At 48.3% G+C, this 17864-nt stretch overlaps 1 protein-coding gene across 1 annotated transcript; it reads left to right on the plus strand.

Annotated features, from left to right (window-relative positions):
* Window positions 1–425: 425 nt before the first annotated feature.
* On the plus strand, window positions 426–4282 carry WFIKKN2 (WAP, follistatin/kazal, immunoglobulin, kunitz and netrin domain containing 2; the record flags this gene model as incomplete). Its single annotated transcript, XM_080629514.1, has 2 exons — window positions 426–626; window positions 2771–4282. The coding sequence occupies 2 exons, from the start codon at window positions 426–428 to the stop codon at window positions 4280–4282; spliced, it is 1713 nt and encodes a 570-aa protein (XP_080485640.1).
* Between the last annotated feature and the right edge of the window lie 13582 nt (window positions 4283–17864).

Genomic DNA, 17864 nt, shown 5'->3' on the forward strand with positions numbered 1-17864 from the left:
CAGAAACATGCAGGGGTCCCACCATGCCAGTTCCAGCCTTTTGAACTCTTTCCAGCTTTTTTTTCTTGCAACAAATCTGTCTGACTGCCACCAGGACATAGGAAGCGTGTGCCTGTCAAAGAAATCAAGTTTACTTTTTCTGACTTGTTAACAGAGGCAGGGTATAAATAGAGCTAACTCTGCTCAGACTATTAGCGATTCTCTTAAAATAAGGGGGTAACTTCCTAGGACCTTTAATCCAATGAGGTCCGGACCACGCTGCACTATCAGCAGAGGCAGCGAAGGAGCTTGCTGAAGTTTTTACCGAAGTCAAGTGCATTTGGGTTCCTCGAAAATTTAAGGCTTACAAACAAAACAAAGCAGCCCCAGGCAGACAAGAACTACTTCCAGCTCAGCCCCTGCCATTGCCCTGGAGAAGGTCTGAGATGTTGGTGGTGCTGTTCACTCGGTGGATGTGGATCGTGCTGGGGAAGAGCAGTGTCCTCTTGCTTCTGGAGGTCTCTCTGAAAGGGAGAGCTCTACCTCCGATCCGGTATTCCCACGCTGGGATATGCCCCAATGACATGAACCCCAACCTGTGGGTAGACGCGCAGAGCACTTGCAAGAGAGAGTGTGAAGCTGACCTGGTGAGTGATGCACGTTTCTACCTCCGTGGTGCAGGTGATGGGGTTCGGTGGAGGGCTGTTTGCACCCGATGGGAAGGGTTGTTCCCGCTGGGAAGGTGCCGGCACCGTGCAGGACTCGATGCAGACAGTGCATGTATTTAATTGACCCGTGATCTGTGTGAAATAGCAAAGGTTTGATGAGTTATTAGTTAGGTGGGGAGGTGTGCGGCTGCTGTCCCTTACGCTGATGTGGGTACAGCGCTCGCTCTGTTTGATCATTTTCCTGGCTTTCCTGTCAAAAAGAAGGTCTGAATTTGATACTCCAGAACTCAGCATGCCCTGGGGCCAATCCATGGTATTTTAGCAGTGTCACCATGCTCTTTGTTGTTGGTGGCCATCATCAGTGCTTTATACTCCTGGGAGGAATCCTGAATGAAATGGTTTGATTTAACATGTAAATCATCAGCCTTTGCTGGACTTGAAACACAAAGCGTGCTTGGAGTGCAGAACAGGGGCACGGTTAAAATGACCAGGCAGACGTTCTCTGTGATGCTCCCAGCTCAAAATGTGCTTAGCTTACAACCCCCAGGTTCATTTTTCAACCTGTCAGCACTGCCAGCTCAAGCTGGCATCTGAAAATACCTGCTCATCCTGCCTCTTACATCATGTCCAACAGCAAAGCTCCAGCAACATGTACCACGCTGAAAAAGGTCCTTGGGTTTATGCTCTGCAGCCAGGTTGGTTTTGCAATGCTAAAAGGAGTGGAGGAAAAAAAAAAGATAGGGAAAAATGCTGGCCATCAAGTAAACAAAGACATTTGCTCAGATGGATCCCATGTGTTATGAATGAAGGTGCTCTTTCTACTTTCACCATTCCCAAATAAGCCTCCTCTGTTCCAGCTACCAGGTGCAGCAATGGATATAAAAACACTTGCAAAACCCCAGCAGTAGGAGCAGGGGATGATGTTTTAATAATTGACTGGTCAAAGACCAAAAGCCAGAAGCCAGTGGTTAAAAATACTTGCCTGGAGTGAGTGATGTGTTAGCACCAAGGACTCTATAAAGAGCCACGCTCCTCAACCTCAGCTGAAAACATTACCCATTCTGGTTTCTGACTTTGCTTCTGAAACCCAGTAATGTGCAGCTGGAAATGGGGAAAGAGTTATGTTATTAGGTCATCTTTTTCCCAATAAGGAAAGGACACTGGACTCAGGGGAAGCGTTTGGTTTGGTAGCTTAAGAAACATTTTGTTCTCACTTACAGAGAAAGCCACTGGGTTTCAGGGGGATTGTAGGGGTTTAACACACAGTGGAAGTGTGCCCCGTTGGGTACATGGTACCAGTGTTCATGGTCCCTTAATCCATAACAGCCCAGCAGCTGTGATGACACGTATCAAATACCTTTTCTGCACAGAAGATGAAAATTCTGCTAAAATTAACTGCAATTTAGAGCTGACTGTAGCTGAGATGGGGTGTAATAAATCACTACAAGAGCGATGATGCATTTGAAAATAGGACTAAAATAGGCCAGAGAAGCAATAATGAGCTGTTTTGGGTTTGTTTTCCTCAATACCATAGAAAAAAGTATTTTTGGAGCAAGAATTTCCTTACTTTTGAGATATTCTATTATTTCCTCTACAATGTGAACAATTACAAATCCTGGGCAGTTTCACCTCCAAGAGGAGGCTGTTAGTCTCAGGGAATTCAAATAATACTTTACATACTTCTGTGGAAAATAAGAAGGATTACTGCCTACAGCCATATGATAAGACTTTCCATCCGCTTTTGTTTCTCAGGCCTTGTCCTCAGGCATTTGGGAGAGTGCAGAAGGGGGGTTGTTGGTTCAGTAGTTGAGCAGTCCATGTGACTGTAGGAAAGAATTATGATGAGGTTAGTGTTTAAGAAACAGACATTCATTTTCCTCCCCAAAAAGTCTTCTCTTGAAGCACTCAGAACCCTCAGTGTGTTTAGAAACCACTCAGGAGGTGCTGGGGGCATGTTTCTACTCATTACTCGGGGATACTGGGTTTCAGACCATAGATACCTGTGGCAAACCAGGTCCCCTGAGCTAACACCTTGGAAGTTTCTGGGCTCCCTGCTTGTTGGGTCTCTAAAAAGGACTTTGCTCTGCCCCCAGTAATGACTGGGCTGTGTTCTTTCCCCACAGGAGTGTGAGACCTTTGAGAAGTGCTGCCCCAATGTCTGTGGAACAAAGAGTTGTGTGGCAGCTCGGTACATGGACGTCAAGGGGAAAAAAGGGCCGGTGGGAATGCCCAAGGAGGCAACTTGTGACCGTTTCATGTGCATCCAGCAAGGCTCAGAGTGTGATATCTGGGATGGGCAACCTGTCTGCAAGTGCAAGGATAGGTGTGAGAAGGAGCCGAGCTTCACCTGTGCCTCTGATGGGCTCACCTACTACAACAAGTGCTACATGGATGCAGAAGCTTGCATCAAAGGCATTACACTGAACGTAGTCACCTGTAGGTACCATCTTACCTGGCCAAACACCAGCCCTATCCCACCAGAAACAACAGCTCGCCCTACTACTGCCTATTCCGAGACAACAGTCGTTGATATCTTGCCCCCTGCTCTGGTGAACAACCCTATCCATCAGTCTGTCTATGTGGGAGAGACCGTCAGCTTCCTCTGCGACGTTACAGGGAGACCCAAGCCAGAAATCACATGGGAGAAGCAGGTCGATGGGAAAGACAAAGTCATCATGAAACCAAATCACGTCAGAGGGAACGTTGTGGTCACCAACATCGCCCAGCTGGTCATCTACAACACCCAGCTCCAAGATGCTGGCATCTACACCTGCACTGCCCAGAACAGCGGTGGCCTTCTCAGGGCTGATTTCCCTTTGTCAGTCATCAAAGGGGAGCCCACATCCAAAGAAGCTTCCCAGAACAAAACACATTTTCCAACTGATGAGTGCCTGAAGCAACCGGACAGCGAAGACTGTGGGGAAGAGCAGACCAGGTGGTACTATGATGCAAAGAAAAACAACTGCTTTACTTTCATCTATGGGAACTGTAACAGCAACCTCAACCACTTTGAGACCTACGAGAACTGTATGCTAACGTGCATGAACGGCCCCATCAACATCTGCAACCTGCCAGCCCTCCAAGGGCACTGCAAAGCCTATGAGCCCCGATGGGCCTACAACAGCTTGACGAAACAGTGCCAGTCCTTCATCTATGGTGGGTGTGGAGGCAATGAGAACAACTTTGAGAGCCGGGAGGCCTGTGAAGAGATGTGCCCTTTCCCAAAGAACACGCACTGCAAAGCTTGCAAACCACGCCAGAAGCTGGTGACAAGCTTCTGCAAAAGTGATTTTGTTATCCTGGGCCGGATAACAGAGCTGACCGAAGACCAAGACTCGGGGCATGCCTTGGTGACAGTGGAGGAGATTCTCAAAGATGAAAAAATGGGATTAAAATTCCTGGGGAAAGAACCCCTAGAAATCACCCTTTTGAACATGGACTGGAGCTGCCCATGTCCCAACATGACCACGGTGGATGGCCAGCTCATCATCATGGGCGATGTCCACAACGGCATGGCTGTCCTGCAGCCAGACAGCTTTGTGGGCACCTCCAGCATCCGGCGTGTGCGGAAGCTCCGCGAAGTCATCCATAAGAAAACCTGTGAGCTTTTGAAAGAGTTCCTGGGATTGCATTAACCTCCTTCACACGTGGCAGCCTCCCAGACCCATGTGTTGCGTAGGGCTAACAAGTGCTAGGCTAGTGCACGAACTAAACAAGCTGCTTGAAGATCCACTGTAGGCATTATGCAGAACCTTTCTTTTAATCCATTAATGATGCTTAGCAACAATGTAGTATGGTCTTTGGCAAGCACGTAAAACAGCAGCAAAAGGCTATTAATCTCGCATTGAAATCAATTTGTCCATATAGAAGTACCATTTAACTAGATGACTCACTGCAGTAATTAGACAAGTTTTGTGTAGCTTCCATCAGAAATGACGGAATTCATAGCATTTGTTCAGCTAATTGGAACGCAGCTCAAGTAATAGATAATGTCAACTTAATCAGGCTCATTTACAGTATGGAAATGCTATGGTAAGTCTTTATAAGTAAGTCACATGCTTGTCTCCTTATAGCAGCACTAGTATTTCAAGAGAAAAGCTTGTAAATTATTGTCTGTATTTACAATTGTGCACATTTAACCAATCCACGCATTATGAATTTGCTCCTTGTAACTGAAATCTTCCTAGCTGTTTTCTTTGGAGCGTACCTCGTTTTTAAATGGCAACTACTATCCATCTTGCAATCCGTACTGGATGAAAATCTCCCTTGATCCTATGCCCAGGACAATAGGTCCCTGTAGAAGCTCAAGGCACATTCTCACCCTGAAATGACTTTTCAGTCACCAGAACAAGGTCAGCAAACACCCTCATTGCATTGCAGTTCCCTATTTTTGCTTGAATCAATATATTCTCTATCACAAAAAATCCAAGGCAGAAGGATGGCAGTGTGCTGCCAGTTGTCCTGCTTGTGAAAACCCTTTACACCTGAGCTTGTGCAGCAATGTATCGCTTATTTTCATTAGAAATCCTTCTTTTGTAGGTGAAAGAGTAAAGCAAGAGGAGTCAGAACAGAATTCAAAGGGCAATACGCACTCTGCAGACTGTGTTACACAGACACAGAGCCGCTGAAACTGAACTGCACAGACACAGACACACAGAGGGGACACTCTTTAGAGGCATTCACCAGCGAGACCCTGTTAGAACACCTTCAAACCACAGCAAACATTTCCCTCCAGTCCTCTGTACATACACATATGGGTAAATACCCCAAGAACAGCAGCACGGGCTGTGGGAGTGAGCGTGTGCGTACACATAGGATTGATCATTTTAACATTTATGTGTCCCCAGCAATGTAACATTTGCCTATGCAGGAACCCTTAAATAAAGAGCAGGCTGATCCTGGAAAATCCCTGCTGAGGACTGTCCCTGCGGGGAAGAGGGGCGAGCGGGGTCACGGCGAGCCTTATCGTTGCTCTTAGTTCAGTGAGTGCAGTGAGTTACTACGGCGGCGCCCAGAGCTTTCTGCCGTGCACAAACGGCCAGTTCAAGGCTGGAGCGGTGTCGAGACACGTCTGGGTGCGAGGAAGGAAGGTGCAGCGAGCACTACCCCATGGTGCCACCTAACGGGCTTGCGGCAAGGGTTGGTGCCCAGTGCTGGGAATGCAGACGTGTTGGGGCTTGGTACGATAAGGGAAAGAGATTAAATAGGCAGATGCTGGGCTTCAGCATGATGTGTGAGGCTCTAAACCCCCTGAAGCCTGTGCATGGTGGGGATTTTGCTGTTCAAGGGAGAAAGCAAGAGTAACGGCATTGAATATGAGTCCAGCTCTGGTTCCTGTGAAGGCTTTCCATGCCCTGCACTGGCAGCTGACCCATGGACAGAGATCACAGAGTGATGGAGAAGTGGGTTCCTCTCCCCGTGGTCTGGCCTTGGGTTATGCCCAAAATGCTCTAAAACTCCAGTTATCTGTAGAGCTTCAGAAGCTGGGAGGGAGGGAGGGGAGCCCAGATTGGATTTGCTGAGCGAGAAAACACCCGCTTGTGTTTCAGCTGCACCTTTCCTATGGGAGAAAAACTCCAATTAAAGATCCATACTGCTTGTGCATGTCCTTGTGAAGACCACTGAGAGATGCCGGCCCTGCTGCCCTCCGGAGCAGTCGGACCCCAGCCGGATCATCCCTGGCTGTGACAAGTGCCGCTGTTCTGATGGCTCATCTGTCATTTTGCAAGCGAGCCGTAGGAAGTGCCATGTTCCTGCCATCCTTTCTAACACAGCAGCACTGGAGAGTGGTTTAATAAAGACTGGCTTTATATGGCTCTTTTTTTTCCCCAAAAGCTAAGGGATTTTGCAAGTGTGGGAGGGTTGGAGGGACTTGGGAGTCATGTACCCAGTTGTTCCAGAAGAGCTGGGATGCAAATGTAGGTGAGAGGAGAAAGCACACGATTCATTGCTCCTCCAGCTAGCACATTACAGTGCTTAAGCCTGGGGTCTAAAATGCCATCTTAGCTTTTACTCCTGGTTGAAACCCTTGGGAACTAAGCATGCAATGCTCACTGCACTCTTAAGCACAAATAGTCTGCTGCAGTTCTGGTGTGCAAGGACTTCCTTGCATGGGGAACGTTTTGGGTCAGTTTTCCAATAGGGTACAGTGGAAGAAGGACACCAAACAGGCCAGCCCAGCTCCCAGACACAGAGCAGCCACACTCGTGTAGCTCCTGCCCAAGCCTGTGGGGCTCTGAGCCCTGTGGTGCCTATAGGAGGGCACTGCAGAAGTGCAATGGGCATCCCCTTGCCTGCTCACTGGGCCATCCTGGGAGCACCGCACCTCCCCATGGCACAGGACTAACCCTCTCCACCTTCTGACCTTGAAGAATGTAGCTCTCCACTCAGAGCTAGTATTTCAGTTCAGCCTCTTATTAAATCCTTAAGAAGCCTAAAATTCAAGTCTGACCGGTCAGCCTGCCTGAGGGAAACCTACGCACAGGGCAAGCACTGGAGGATGTTGTTAAAGCCTTTGCAAGCCTAATAGGTACTTGCATGCAGCTCCTGATCAGAAAATCCCTTTTGTGTTGCTCACGCACTCAGTTTTCCACCCTGCTCTTGGGGCATCTCCCTCTAGGTTGTCAGAAAGCTGGGAGGCAATGCCAGTGTTTAAAGTTTGTATTTAATATGTGAGAGACAGAGAAACAGGAAAGCCTGATTGACTCCTCTCCTTGCACAGCAGCAGGGTGGGAAGGAGCACGAGTGCCTGCATGAGGCTCCGACGAAGAGCTGGAGGAAGGATGTCAGCTCCATGTGGCCATGGCCAGAGGCCACTGTCAAAGCTCTCCTCTGTGTGCAGACACTGGCCAGGGAAGCAGCAAGGGAGCAGACCCAAGTTAGCTGGGTCCAAGACCTGCATGAACTCCCCAGGGCTTGGTGATGGATGCTTTGGACACTTCTGGGAGGCAGAAGGAGAGCGCAGCACAGGGTGCCCACCTCCCAGTCTGCAGTGAAGATGTAAAGTGCAACACATAAATCTGCACACCCTGCAGCTAAATCTCAATGGAAGCCAGCATATGGATCCAAACATGAGTCACAGGTTGTTGTGCGAACTGTGCAGCCCAGCTCTATTAACGGGGGGAAAAATAGCACTGAAAAAATGATGGCTTGCCCGGACTGTTAGAGCACGTCCAGACTACATATAGAGCCTGATGCATTTATACAGCTGGTGGTGCAGGGCATGAGGGCCCCCTGTGAGCACGCATGGAGAGGGGGCTGGATGACTACTCACGGATAGGATCCTGCCTCACTGTAAAGCCCAGAGCAGCTGAGGTCAAAGGGAAGAGGGAATTGAGTGTGTTCTCATTGCAGGGCCTTGAGGTGAGGTCAGGCAGAAGATTTTACAGGCAACCAGCTCCAGAGCTAGGAGCAAACAGAGGTGATGATGCCACTGGAATATGATTCAGGCAGCAAAGGTATTTAAGAGCTCAGTTCCCAGTTGTTTCAAAGAGAATGAGGGACTCCTGTGAGAATTACTACCTGGCCATGGGTCTTGGTTCCTGAAGGGGGTGGCTGATGAAGGTCATGCCTGGCTTCAGCCAGCACCTAATGACTTCCTTTGTAAGGACGGGTAATTCAGCTGGCACCAAATTAGCACCTTGCACCACAAGACCGGCTTCCTCCACCCAAAGCACGCTGCACCCTGGGTTGCTGTAATTCAGGCGGTGTGCACGTGCTGTGGCATTCCCCATGCAGACAATTACCAGGAGGAGACCACGGCCGGGCTGGGTTTCTGCACTGACCCAGGTTTCCAAAGGCAGGGCTGGGAAAATGTCACCCTGAGTGAGAACTCTGAGTTTAGAGCTGGTGTTTTTAGACCAAATATTCAGTGTTTTCCCCTTCGCCAGCACTTGTTACTGATTGACTACAAGTGACCTCCAACTGCCTTATTGATTTACAGAGGCTGTCAAAGGACAAAAATGAGCCCCATGGCCAGGACCTGAGAAACACCCTGACTGCGGGTTGTGCAACTGAATAAATGTCCTTCCAGCTCTTTAAATCTTGAAACAGAAAAGGAGAAGTCAGCTGGAGCTCCTGATCTACAACGCAAACACCGGTGGGATGTGAAGATAACGCTGCGGCAATAGTGGACACATCTATTAGCCAAAAAAGCAGCGCAGCCTGCTTAATTCACAGCTATTTGTGGCTGGGCACATGATGTGATATTCAGGCCTGAGTGTTTAAAAAGCAGATGGAAAGTCTTCCAAAGGCTGTTAGGTGGTTCAAAGTCAGGAAACGCTCTGATTTTGATGTTTTTCGACCCCCTCTTGTATGTCCCAGTGATGGGAAGAAATGCAGGAGGAAAGGAAAAGGCTGGAGAAAAGAGAAAGAGGAAAAGATTCCTTTAGAGGGAGGAGGGGGAGCATTTTTTCACCTTAACCTGGCATGACAACATGGTAGTTGGACTGGATCAACTGGCATGAAAAGGAACTACCCATAAAGAGGTTTGCGTCTTCTCTTCCTCCTTCCCTCCATTCCTAACACACCCAAACCAAAGGGGAGTATTATAACACGTGTAAAGGACATGACTTCCTCTACTGCTTGAAATAAATAGAAACCCAACAGTATTAAATACCCAGGATGAGATCGTATTCACCCAAGGGTAAAAGTGCTCACATGAAAAATTGCTTAACCATTAACCGCAGTGGATAACCTTTGCTTCAGTCTGTGGCAGGACCAGAGGTGGAAAACATGGGGCTAATTTTAGAAAAGGGTTCCTAGGAGCTGGATATGAAAGCTTTGCATGTCTGGTAGAAACTCTAATAGAGGATAAAAGTCACAGCTGAATGATAAATACGATGGAAAGAGCCCGTGGCCTTTAACAGAGGGAAGTGATGCTCCCGAACACTTAACTTTCTCTGAAGCAATCATGAGGACAGAGATGGTCCAGCTGATAGAGCTGACTTGGATCAAGGCCTCAAAGTAACTTCCTCCCCCAAGGCTTTTGAAGACATCTAGCTGTCCTGCTGGGAGAGGTAAGGCAGTCCCTTCAGCCAACAACTGGTCGAAACATCGGAAAGAAAGGGTGAGACCAAAAGGTCAGTTTTCACAATGGAGGGAAGTCATCAGCAGCATCCCAGGGGACCCATGCAAGGCTCTGGGCTGCTTGATGCAGATGGTCTGGAAGAGGGATGGGTTACAAAGGTTGTTGTTGAGATCAAGTTATTTAGGGCCGCAAAAACACAAGCTGATTGTAAGGAGCTGGAGACGGGCATTGTAATACCAAGTGTCAGGATGATGAAACAGCAGATGAAATGCAATATTGATTAATATACACATCGGGGGGAAAGTGAGTCCTAGCTGTGCATTCCTATGATAGCTTCAAACAAGCTGTTCCCATTTGATCCGTTCTCACATGGATCTGACTAGGCCGGCCAGCCCAGCCTGCCCCTAGCATGCAGGCAGCCCTCTGAGCAGACCCTGCACATCACACCTCTCAGAACAGCACCAGCAGCTCGACAACTTGCAATACTCTCATTTACAAGCACAAAAGCCTAGAAACCCAGCAGCACTTGCACACCGTGCTCAGAACAGGTTGGTTACTCCCTTGCTATAAAAATGCTACTTGCTATGGGAGGCTTGCTCCTCAGATCACCGGAAAAATCTCAGCCACATCCCAACCCCATAAAGTCAAATCTCACCAAAACAGGAACCTTACCTCCATCTGTCTCCAAAGCACACACTGGTGCTGCAGGAAGGACAACGGCCACAGTCGCAAACCCTTCCAAATCTAGAGCCTGGGGTCTTTTTAAAAGGTGCTTCCAGGTCCTGTGTCTACAGTGCTTGGGAATCACAAAGCTCCATCTGGTAATGACTGCAAGGTTGGCCTTGGCCAAGTCACCACATGCCTGGACAGAAAGCAAGGTACAAGCAGGATACTATACACAGCAGTGAAGCAGGGGAGATCCCACTCTCCTTAGCAGGACTCACCATACAAACAGGCAGGATCAGGTTCTCTATCCAACATGTAATTTAATTACATGAGCCAAAACCAAGCACCTGCACCCAACACGCAATAACAGCACCATGGAGGAGCCAAGGTCTTCCTCACGCTCCCAAAGGGCGCAAAGAAATAAAACCAAGCAAACCTCCCCCCTCAGCACTGAAATGACGTCAGATGGCTGGAAACCGGGGCAGGAGCACCCAGCTACTCCCTGCGCCCGACACGAGGTGGCGTGTGGCGTCACGGATTGGGGACCTCGCAGGCGCCGCTCCGCGCATCCTGCGCCGGGGTTATTTTGCCTTCTGAAGTGCAGCATCCTCCGGTTGGGGTTAGATTCGCCTCGCCCCAGTTAATTCAACTGCTTCACACACACGTGGCTGAATGATTTAGATTTTCCAAGTGGAAAGCCACTTGCTATGGGCAGGATGACTGGTTCTGTTCGACTGGTTTAATCCTTGTTGGGTTAGTAATTTATCAGGAGAGATTTTGGGGTTTATCGAGGGGAAAAAATAGACATAGCAGGGAGTGTGATAAGGCAATCAAATCCATTTCCAGAGCTGCAGGAAAAAGACACAATGTATAATTTATTTGAGGCTTTTTCCTCTCCCTGTTTGCAGATTGCACAGTTCTAAATATATTGGTCCAGTTATTCAGAATTATTCATGAATCTCTTCAGTGAATAATACTTGACCTGCAGATCATCCAAAAAGTGAATATTGCAATCAGATTCTCCATTTCTGCTGTGATTTGTTGTAGCTAACAGATGTACAGTACTCAGGTAATTAACTCAGGACAAAACTCCAATTGTAGATTTGATTATATTATTTGCAATTCACAATTTTTCCTGTGCTAGCTCACTCCAAAAGTCATCTCATCAAGAGACGGGCAAAAGGATCTTCTCTCTGACATAGTGGAATTGCTGCTTTTATCAGTTGGTTTGGCAATTTGGGGGAGGAGCGACCGGAGCCGCAGTGCTGGAGGGCTGGATGTGGATACAGCAGGTTTGACCAGAGTCAGCAGAGAATAAACATAGATTAAAAGGGAAAAAGTTAATGGCTTTCTCAGATCTACTCATCTATCAGCTGTGATAAACAGGATTTACACCAAAATCCCCTTATCTATCGGATCTCTGATGGTGCTGAAAATACCATGGTGGGCATTTTTCTCCTCAACTGTCCAGCCCACATCTGTGCTTGGTTTTACTTAATGTGGTTGTATTATGGGGCTGCCTAGAAGGGGCCACACTTTGCAAACAGTGATGGAGAGCTGCAACTCACCTGTGCAGAGCGTACAGTCCAAACAGATGGGTGACAGGATGGAGCAAGTGGTCCCTCGGTGCCTCTGCCCAGTGGAACATCCTTGGCCTTGGCCATAGAGGCTGGAAGGGCTGAACCACCTTTCTGTACCTCCTACTTGTTGGCCTATTAGTCCTAGCAATATCTAAGTGTGCTGACAAACAGGAGCATTTAGGTGCCATGAGTCACATCTCCCAGTGTCACTTTGAAACCTTGTTACAGCTTTTAAATAAATAAATTCTTGGGTGTTGCAATCATCCTTTTCATTTGCCTTCAGATGGCAGAGCCTTTCAGCGATCACAGGCTTACACTTCCCTTTGCCACCACCAGCATTAAACTCTTTTTCTCACTTTTATTTGTGAATGGAAGTTTAAGGTCTCAGCCACAGAATCTCCAAAGCAAGAGCTTTTGGAGCTCTATCAATCCTGATGAGACTCACAGCAGCGTCAGGAGGAGCAGGGGTGGCACCTGGGGGCTTTCCATGAGCTCTAAAAGGAGATGGGATGCTCTGATGCATTTCCCTGGGTAGCAGCTCTTTGCTTGCTCGCTGAGGGTGTTCTGGGAGGGAAGTGGGTTTTAGAGATGGTCTTTTTGGCTTGGCTTTTGTTTGCCTGCTAAAGCCTCTGTGGCTCAGCAATGTGTGCTGGCCAGGAATCCTGCCCCACAGCCATCCCCAGCCTCATAAGGACCATCACCCCCCATAAGGACCATCACCCAGCACCTCCATCATGGGTACCAGGAATAGATTCATCCCACGATGCCCTTCTAAATGTGTTACTTACTGATCCAATTTCTCATGTTTAGCTATGAAAGTTTTTCAGCAGACCAAAATTGAAGGAGGATTTGCTGCTCCCACCCTGGCAGGAAGATTTACACCTGAGCAAATGATTTGTAACAAACACTGTGTAAGATAGATGGAGCTGCTTCTCTTGTTCACAAATTATTCACAGACCACGGGCTTGAAGAGGACGGAATTTTTCCCCTTGCTTTGTAAAATACACACACATGCATTTTTTTATTATTATTTATGACCGTTTTCACTGTAAAAACCACTCCTGAGAGCATCTTCTGCGGAATTATTGCAGCTCACAGGTTGTTTAGTTGGCAATCCGGAGAAAGGACAGGTTTGGGGGCTGTGGGGTTTTATCCTTCCTCATGTTTTTAGTGATTGCCTTGACCAGTGAGGCTTCCATCACGGGTCTGAGCCTCTGGCCATTACAAGGTCATAAAATTTAAGTTCCTGGCCTCCACTTTTCTCACCAGGCTGCTCAAGCAAGTGTATCGCAGGAACAGCACCTGGATTTTGCTGGGCGAGCACAGCTCCTTAAATCAAGCTCCAGGGCAAACACTCATGCCCGACCATCTGAGATTGCATTCTGCAAGCATTCCTGAGCCAGGTGGGAAAAGTGCTGCTTGTAGAAAGGATTCTGGCAAGAAGGGGGAGTTTCTAGAGCCTCAGGGGTCATCAGGGGAGGAAGTGGTGGGAGATGGACACACAACTAGAAACAGGGATCCCAGGCCAAGCTGGACAGAGCCATGGGTGACATGGTCTAGTGTGAAGCATCCCTGCCCACGGCAGGGGGTTGGCTCTGGATGATCTTAAGGTCCTCTCCAACTCAAACCATTCTATGATCCTATGATTCAAACACCCTGAAGAGGGTACTTCTAGGTAGGATCTTGGGTTTGCTTCTGTTCCATATGTCCCATATAAGGGTCTAGCTTTTCTGGCTAAAGATTTCCCTACTTTTCCATAGCTAGAATTCAAATGCATCTCCATGTACCTGGTAAAACAGTGAGTGCGGCAGGTCCCCAGTCCAGCTGTGCTATGGTCATACATAATCTGGAGTTTTCTTTCTTGGCCAGCCAAGGAAGTGAAGCAGCTCCAAGCCTCGCTCTTTGGGTAGCTGCATCCTGAAGGAGTCATACAGCCCTATGAAATGGGCACTGCTGCAATCTGCCTTATAACATCTAACAGTTCATTGCAAGAAAAGAAAGACAAACATCAGATTTGAAGATCCAGATGCTGCTAGGTGCTAACTAGGTCACTGTGCAAATCCCTTCCTCATGGCTCATGTGTTCCAGATGTGAGCTTGTGTGTCTACGCTACTCATCGATTTGTGCAAATCATGTAACGTGTAAAACTCAGTGGCCTGTGAGCTGAGTAAATACACAATTAGTCTGTGAATCCATTATTGGTAGGAGCAGCTGGGCTGCTTAAATAAATGCATTTGCAAACTCCTCTAGGTCTGCTTCCAAAAACACCAGTGTGTTTATACAAGATGGGGTAGCCAGGCTCTTACACTCTCTGCTCACCAAACCTTCCCTGGCAGGGGTTCAGGTGCTTTCAGTTCTGCACAAAGAACATCTGAACATGAATACATTTTTGCAAACAGAACTAAAACTCTTTTGATTTGCAAAGTACAAGCAAAGCACTGTTTGTGTTCACCCCCTGCTCACTGGAAGCAGCACTAATGGGTCAGTCTGAGGCAGAGCAAAATAGACAACGGCATAAAAATACCCACCATGACCTGATCCTGCAAACGCTGAGTAACTTTATGCTCTGGAGCAGAACTGCCTTGAAACAAAAATAATACACTCATTCCTGCTGGAGCCGCACATAGGCTGGAATTAGCAAGCAGAGGGAAAAAAAGCTACGTTTCCCCTTACTCTGCTGTTGCATCCTCAGCTGACAAAACCAGTCAATGGGCTGGGGAAAAGCACATTGTCTGCTTTGTGGGTGCTTGGGTGGGTGTTGCTCATTCACCTGGGGGAGCCCATTTCTACCCAGCTCTCTCGCTACCACACGGCCTCCAACCCAGACACCCTGGAGACCCTGTGCTGGAGAGGAGGAGGAGGAAGAGGAGGAGAGCACGCTCGCGTGGCTCATCAGCTGCCTGCACAGCACCGCGCCGGTGGTTTCAGCCCCGCTCCCACAGCACAGTCGCTGAGGACAGGCTCTCAATGGCCACCTTTGTTGGCAGCCACAGGCAGGAACGTGCTGGCTGCTGACGTGGCACCCGCCTGTGTCACCTTGCCCCGTCCCCTGCTCCGAGCGCACGGGGAGGCTGCAGCAGGAGCAGAGCCCTGCCTTTGGCCACAAGCAGGGGCTCAGGGCACCTCCTTCCGAATTCTTAGGTTTGCTTTTGAAGCTTAAAATGAAACGAAGCAGGGAGGCGGTGGAGGCATTTCCCCTTCGATATGTCCTTCCTTCTTCTTCATTTCCTTATTTCCTCCCTTCCAGTTTCTTCCTCCACCTGTTGAAACATTTACCGCAATACAATTAGGGAAAAGCTGCAATTTTAACGTGTGAAGCTGTTACAATTTTAAATCATTGCTTTAAAAGACACAACAGACAACAACCAAGAAGCAGAGCACATGTCCCCGCCGGCACCAGCAGCACCCAGCACCACTGGCCTTCCCGCTGGCACGGCTCACAGATGCACTTCCACCCCAGCAAAAGTCAATGTTTGCATTTGTCACCTATATTTTTAGTGCATCCTAGACCCAGCCGTGCCTCAGCACAGCCTCGTGGGCCAGTTGCCACGTTAGAAAGGCACCTCCCAGCAAATGTTAGCTCATTTCTGGAAGGCACAAGGAAAGAAGAATCCCCGAGTGAATCCTGGCAGGAGCTGGCTGCAGGGTCCCCTTTTTACCAGCACTTCAGGTTCTTCCAGTCATGAGGACTACGTGCACAGCAAAGGCATTTGCTCTGTAAGTGGCCTCTCAGAACCTGACCTCTGAAATGCAAACAACACCTACAGCAGCGAAGCGCCCAGCACAGATGCTTCGCCCTGGGCTGACTGCACCACAGAGGGACCATCGGAATAAAGCCATTGACTTTTGGTGGGCTTTGGGGGTCTGCTTCTAAGAGGACTTCAAGGAGTTACAAGTAATAGAGACCAGTTTCCAGTTTTCCTTCATTTTGTCTTGACTGGCTTATCCCAAACTGCTAGGAAACTATTGAGTGTCACGCATCTTCGCTGTGGGCACTGCACAGCCCCAGTCATCCCCAGCAAAAAATGATTCGTGCCTCTTTCTACGTGAAGCAACAGTCACTGCCATTCAGTCCCACTCAGCCTCAGCTCCTTTGAAAACATCCCCTAAAGCAGTTGTCCCCAGGTTAAGCACATCCTGATGAAGCAGAGGGTACTGAATGGGTGGAAAGCAAATAACACTTTCTCCTTCCCTGTGCTGTGGGAGGGATCATGCATTTCACAGGAGAATAAGGCCGACCTTCATGGTGCCAAAGTCTGCGGCTCACCTCGTCCTTGGCTCAACAGGGGAAGGCTGACAGCTCCTCCATCTCTCTTCTGCTCCATCCCCACCTCAACACCAGGGACAGCAATACCACATGGGGCTGTTCTAAGGATAAAAGTCAGTTGAAGACTGGGAGGTGTGTTAGGACAGCTGTGGTATCATACCCCAGGGTCACCCAGGGCTCTCAAGCAAGGAGGAAACCCCACAGCTCCTCTGCAAGGCAAAGAAATGGCATTATACCTCATGCTGATGGGGAATGGAGGCCAGAGAAATCAGAACCACTGCTGGAAGCCAGGAGCAGGCAAGCACAGTGAGCAGGTCATAGACTTTCATTCCCAGCTCTCCACTGCATGATTTAGTGAGTGGTTATGAAAAGTAAACCAAGTAAAGAAATAACTGGCTAAAAGTTATAAAAGCCTGAGCTCCCCTTTGTCTTTCAGCCTGCCCAGGTAAATGTCATTATGGGAAAGGCTGGAGATTGGATAACAGCCCTCAAGTTCAGGAGTTCTAACCGGGAGTGAAAGAAAAGGCTCTGAATGAAGATAACTGCAGCAGTTACATGACTAATCCTAACATCTACAGACATTTTTCCCCTCTGCCTGTAAGAGTTGTGTGATCCTAAACATCTGTCAGGAAAACAAGCCTACTGTGGCTAGCAGATGACTAACTGCTCTCAAATAATACAGGTATCTTTTTGTATATGACAAAAGACTGAACTATCCAAGATAAAAAAGACTGAACTATCCAAGATGACAGTGCCCCACCGAGGTGACTAAAGCCGGGCACTGGAACACAGTTGCTCTTTCCAAAAAGCAGCTGGGAATCAGACAACGTAAGAGCCCGGCTGTAGCATTCCCAGCTGGAATGAGCCTTTTGTTTGCGGAAACGCAAGTGTCAGGAGAGGGAAAGGGCCAGTTGCCACCCCACAGCAATACCTTCAGTGGCAAGGTCAGGCTGGATGGCCCCAGATCCCTCTGGAAAATAGGCAAAGTCAAAATGCTAGCTCTACCCACTCTGGCTTTTGGAGTCATCTCAAAGTCAGCCTCACCCATCCCCATCTCCTCTTACATACCGCTCATTTTCTAATTCCGTCAGGCAGACATTTAAGTATGTGGAGTCCATTTGTGCAGGCATCAGAAAGCCAAGCTCATTGGAGATCTCAGCCCAAAATGCATTTGAGAATGCACTATTAGCCGCATGTTACCCACAGCGCGTACGTGGAGAGGAACATTTCAGTGAGTGCTGAAGGCAGACGCCTGTCCTGCACAGTTCAATTTTCCCTTCCCACAGTTATCTCTGCTGTAGGTGAACAGGCTCGTCCTCCTCCCCATCCCTTCTCCTTTTCTGAGCCTCTGTGGGCACAGTGGTAGAGCCAAGTGAGCAGGACTCTTTCAGCAGCAGCAGAGGCCATGGAAGTCAGCCCGGGAAGGGCTTTAGGATGCTGCAGAGGAGGAAAGGATAAAGCAGATGATATTACTACAGCAGGATTGTTTACAAGATTTAAAAGCCCGATGTTGCCATTGGCAATTAACTATAGATCAGCAGAGAACATCGCTCTCTACCACAAGTATGTGTATTTTTAGATAAATATGTTCCACAAGTGTTTCGTAAAGGAAGCTTCTTTGCCTAAAGCATCTACTGCTTCTCAAGGCTCCAGTGGTACAAACCATGTTACTAATA

The sequence above is a fragment of the Psittacula echo genome (assembly GCF_963264785.1).
Source record: "Psittacula echo genome assembly, chromosome: 14".
Classification (NCBI taxonomy): Eukaryota; Metazoa; Chordata; class Aves; order Psittaciformes; family Psittacidae; genus Psittacula; species Psittacula echo.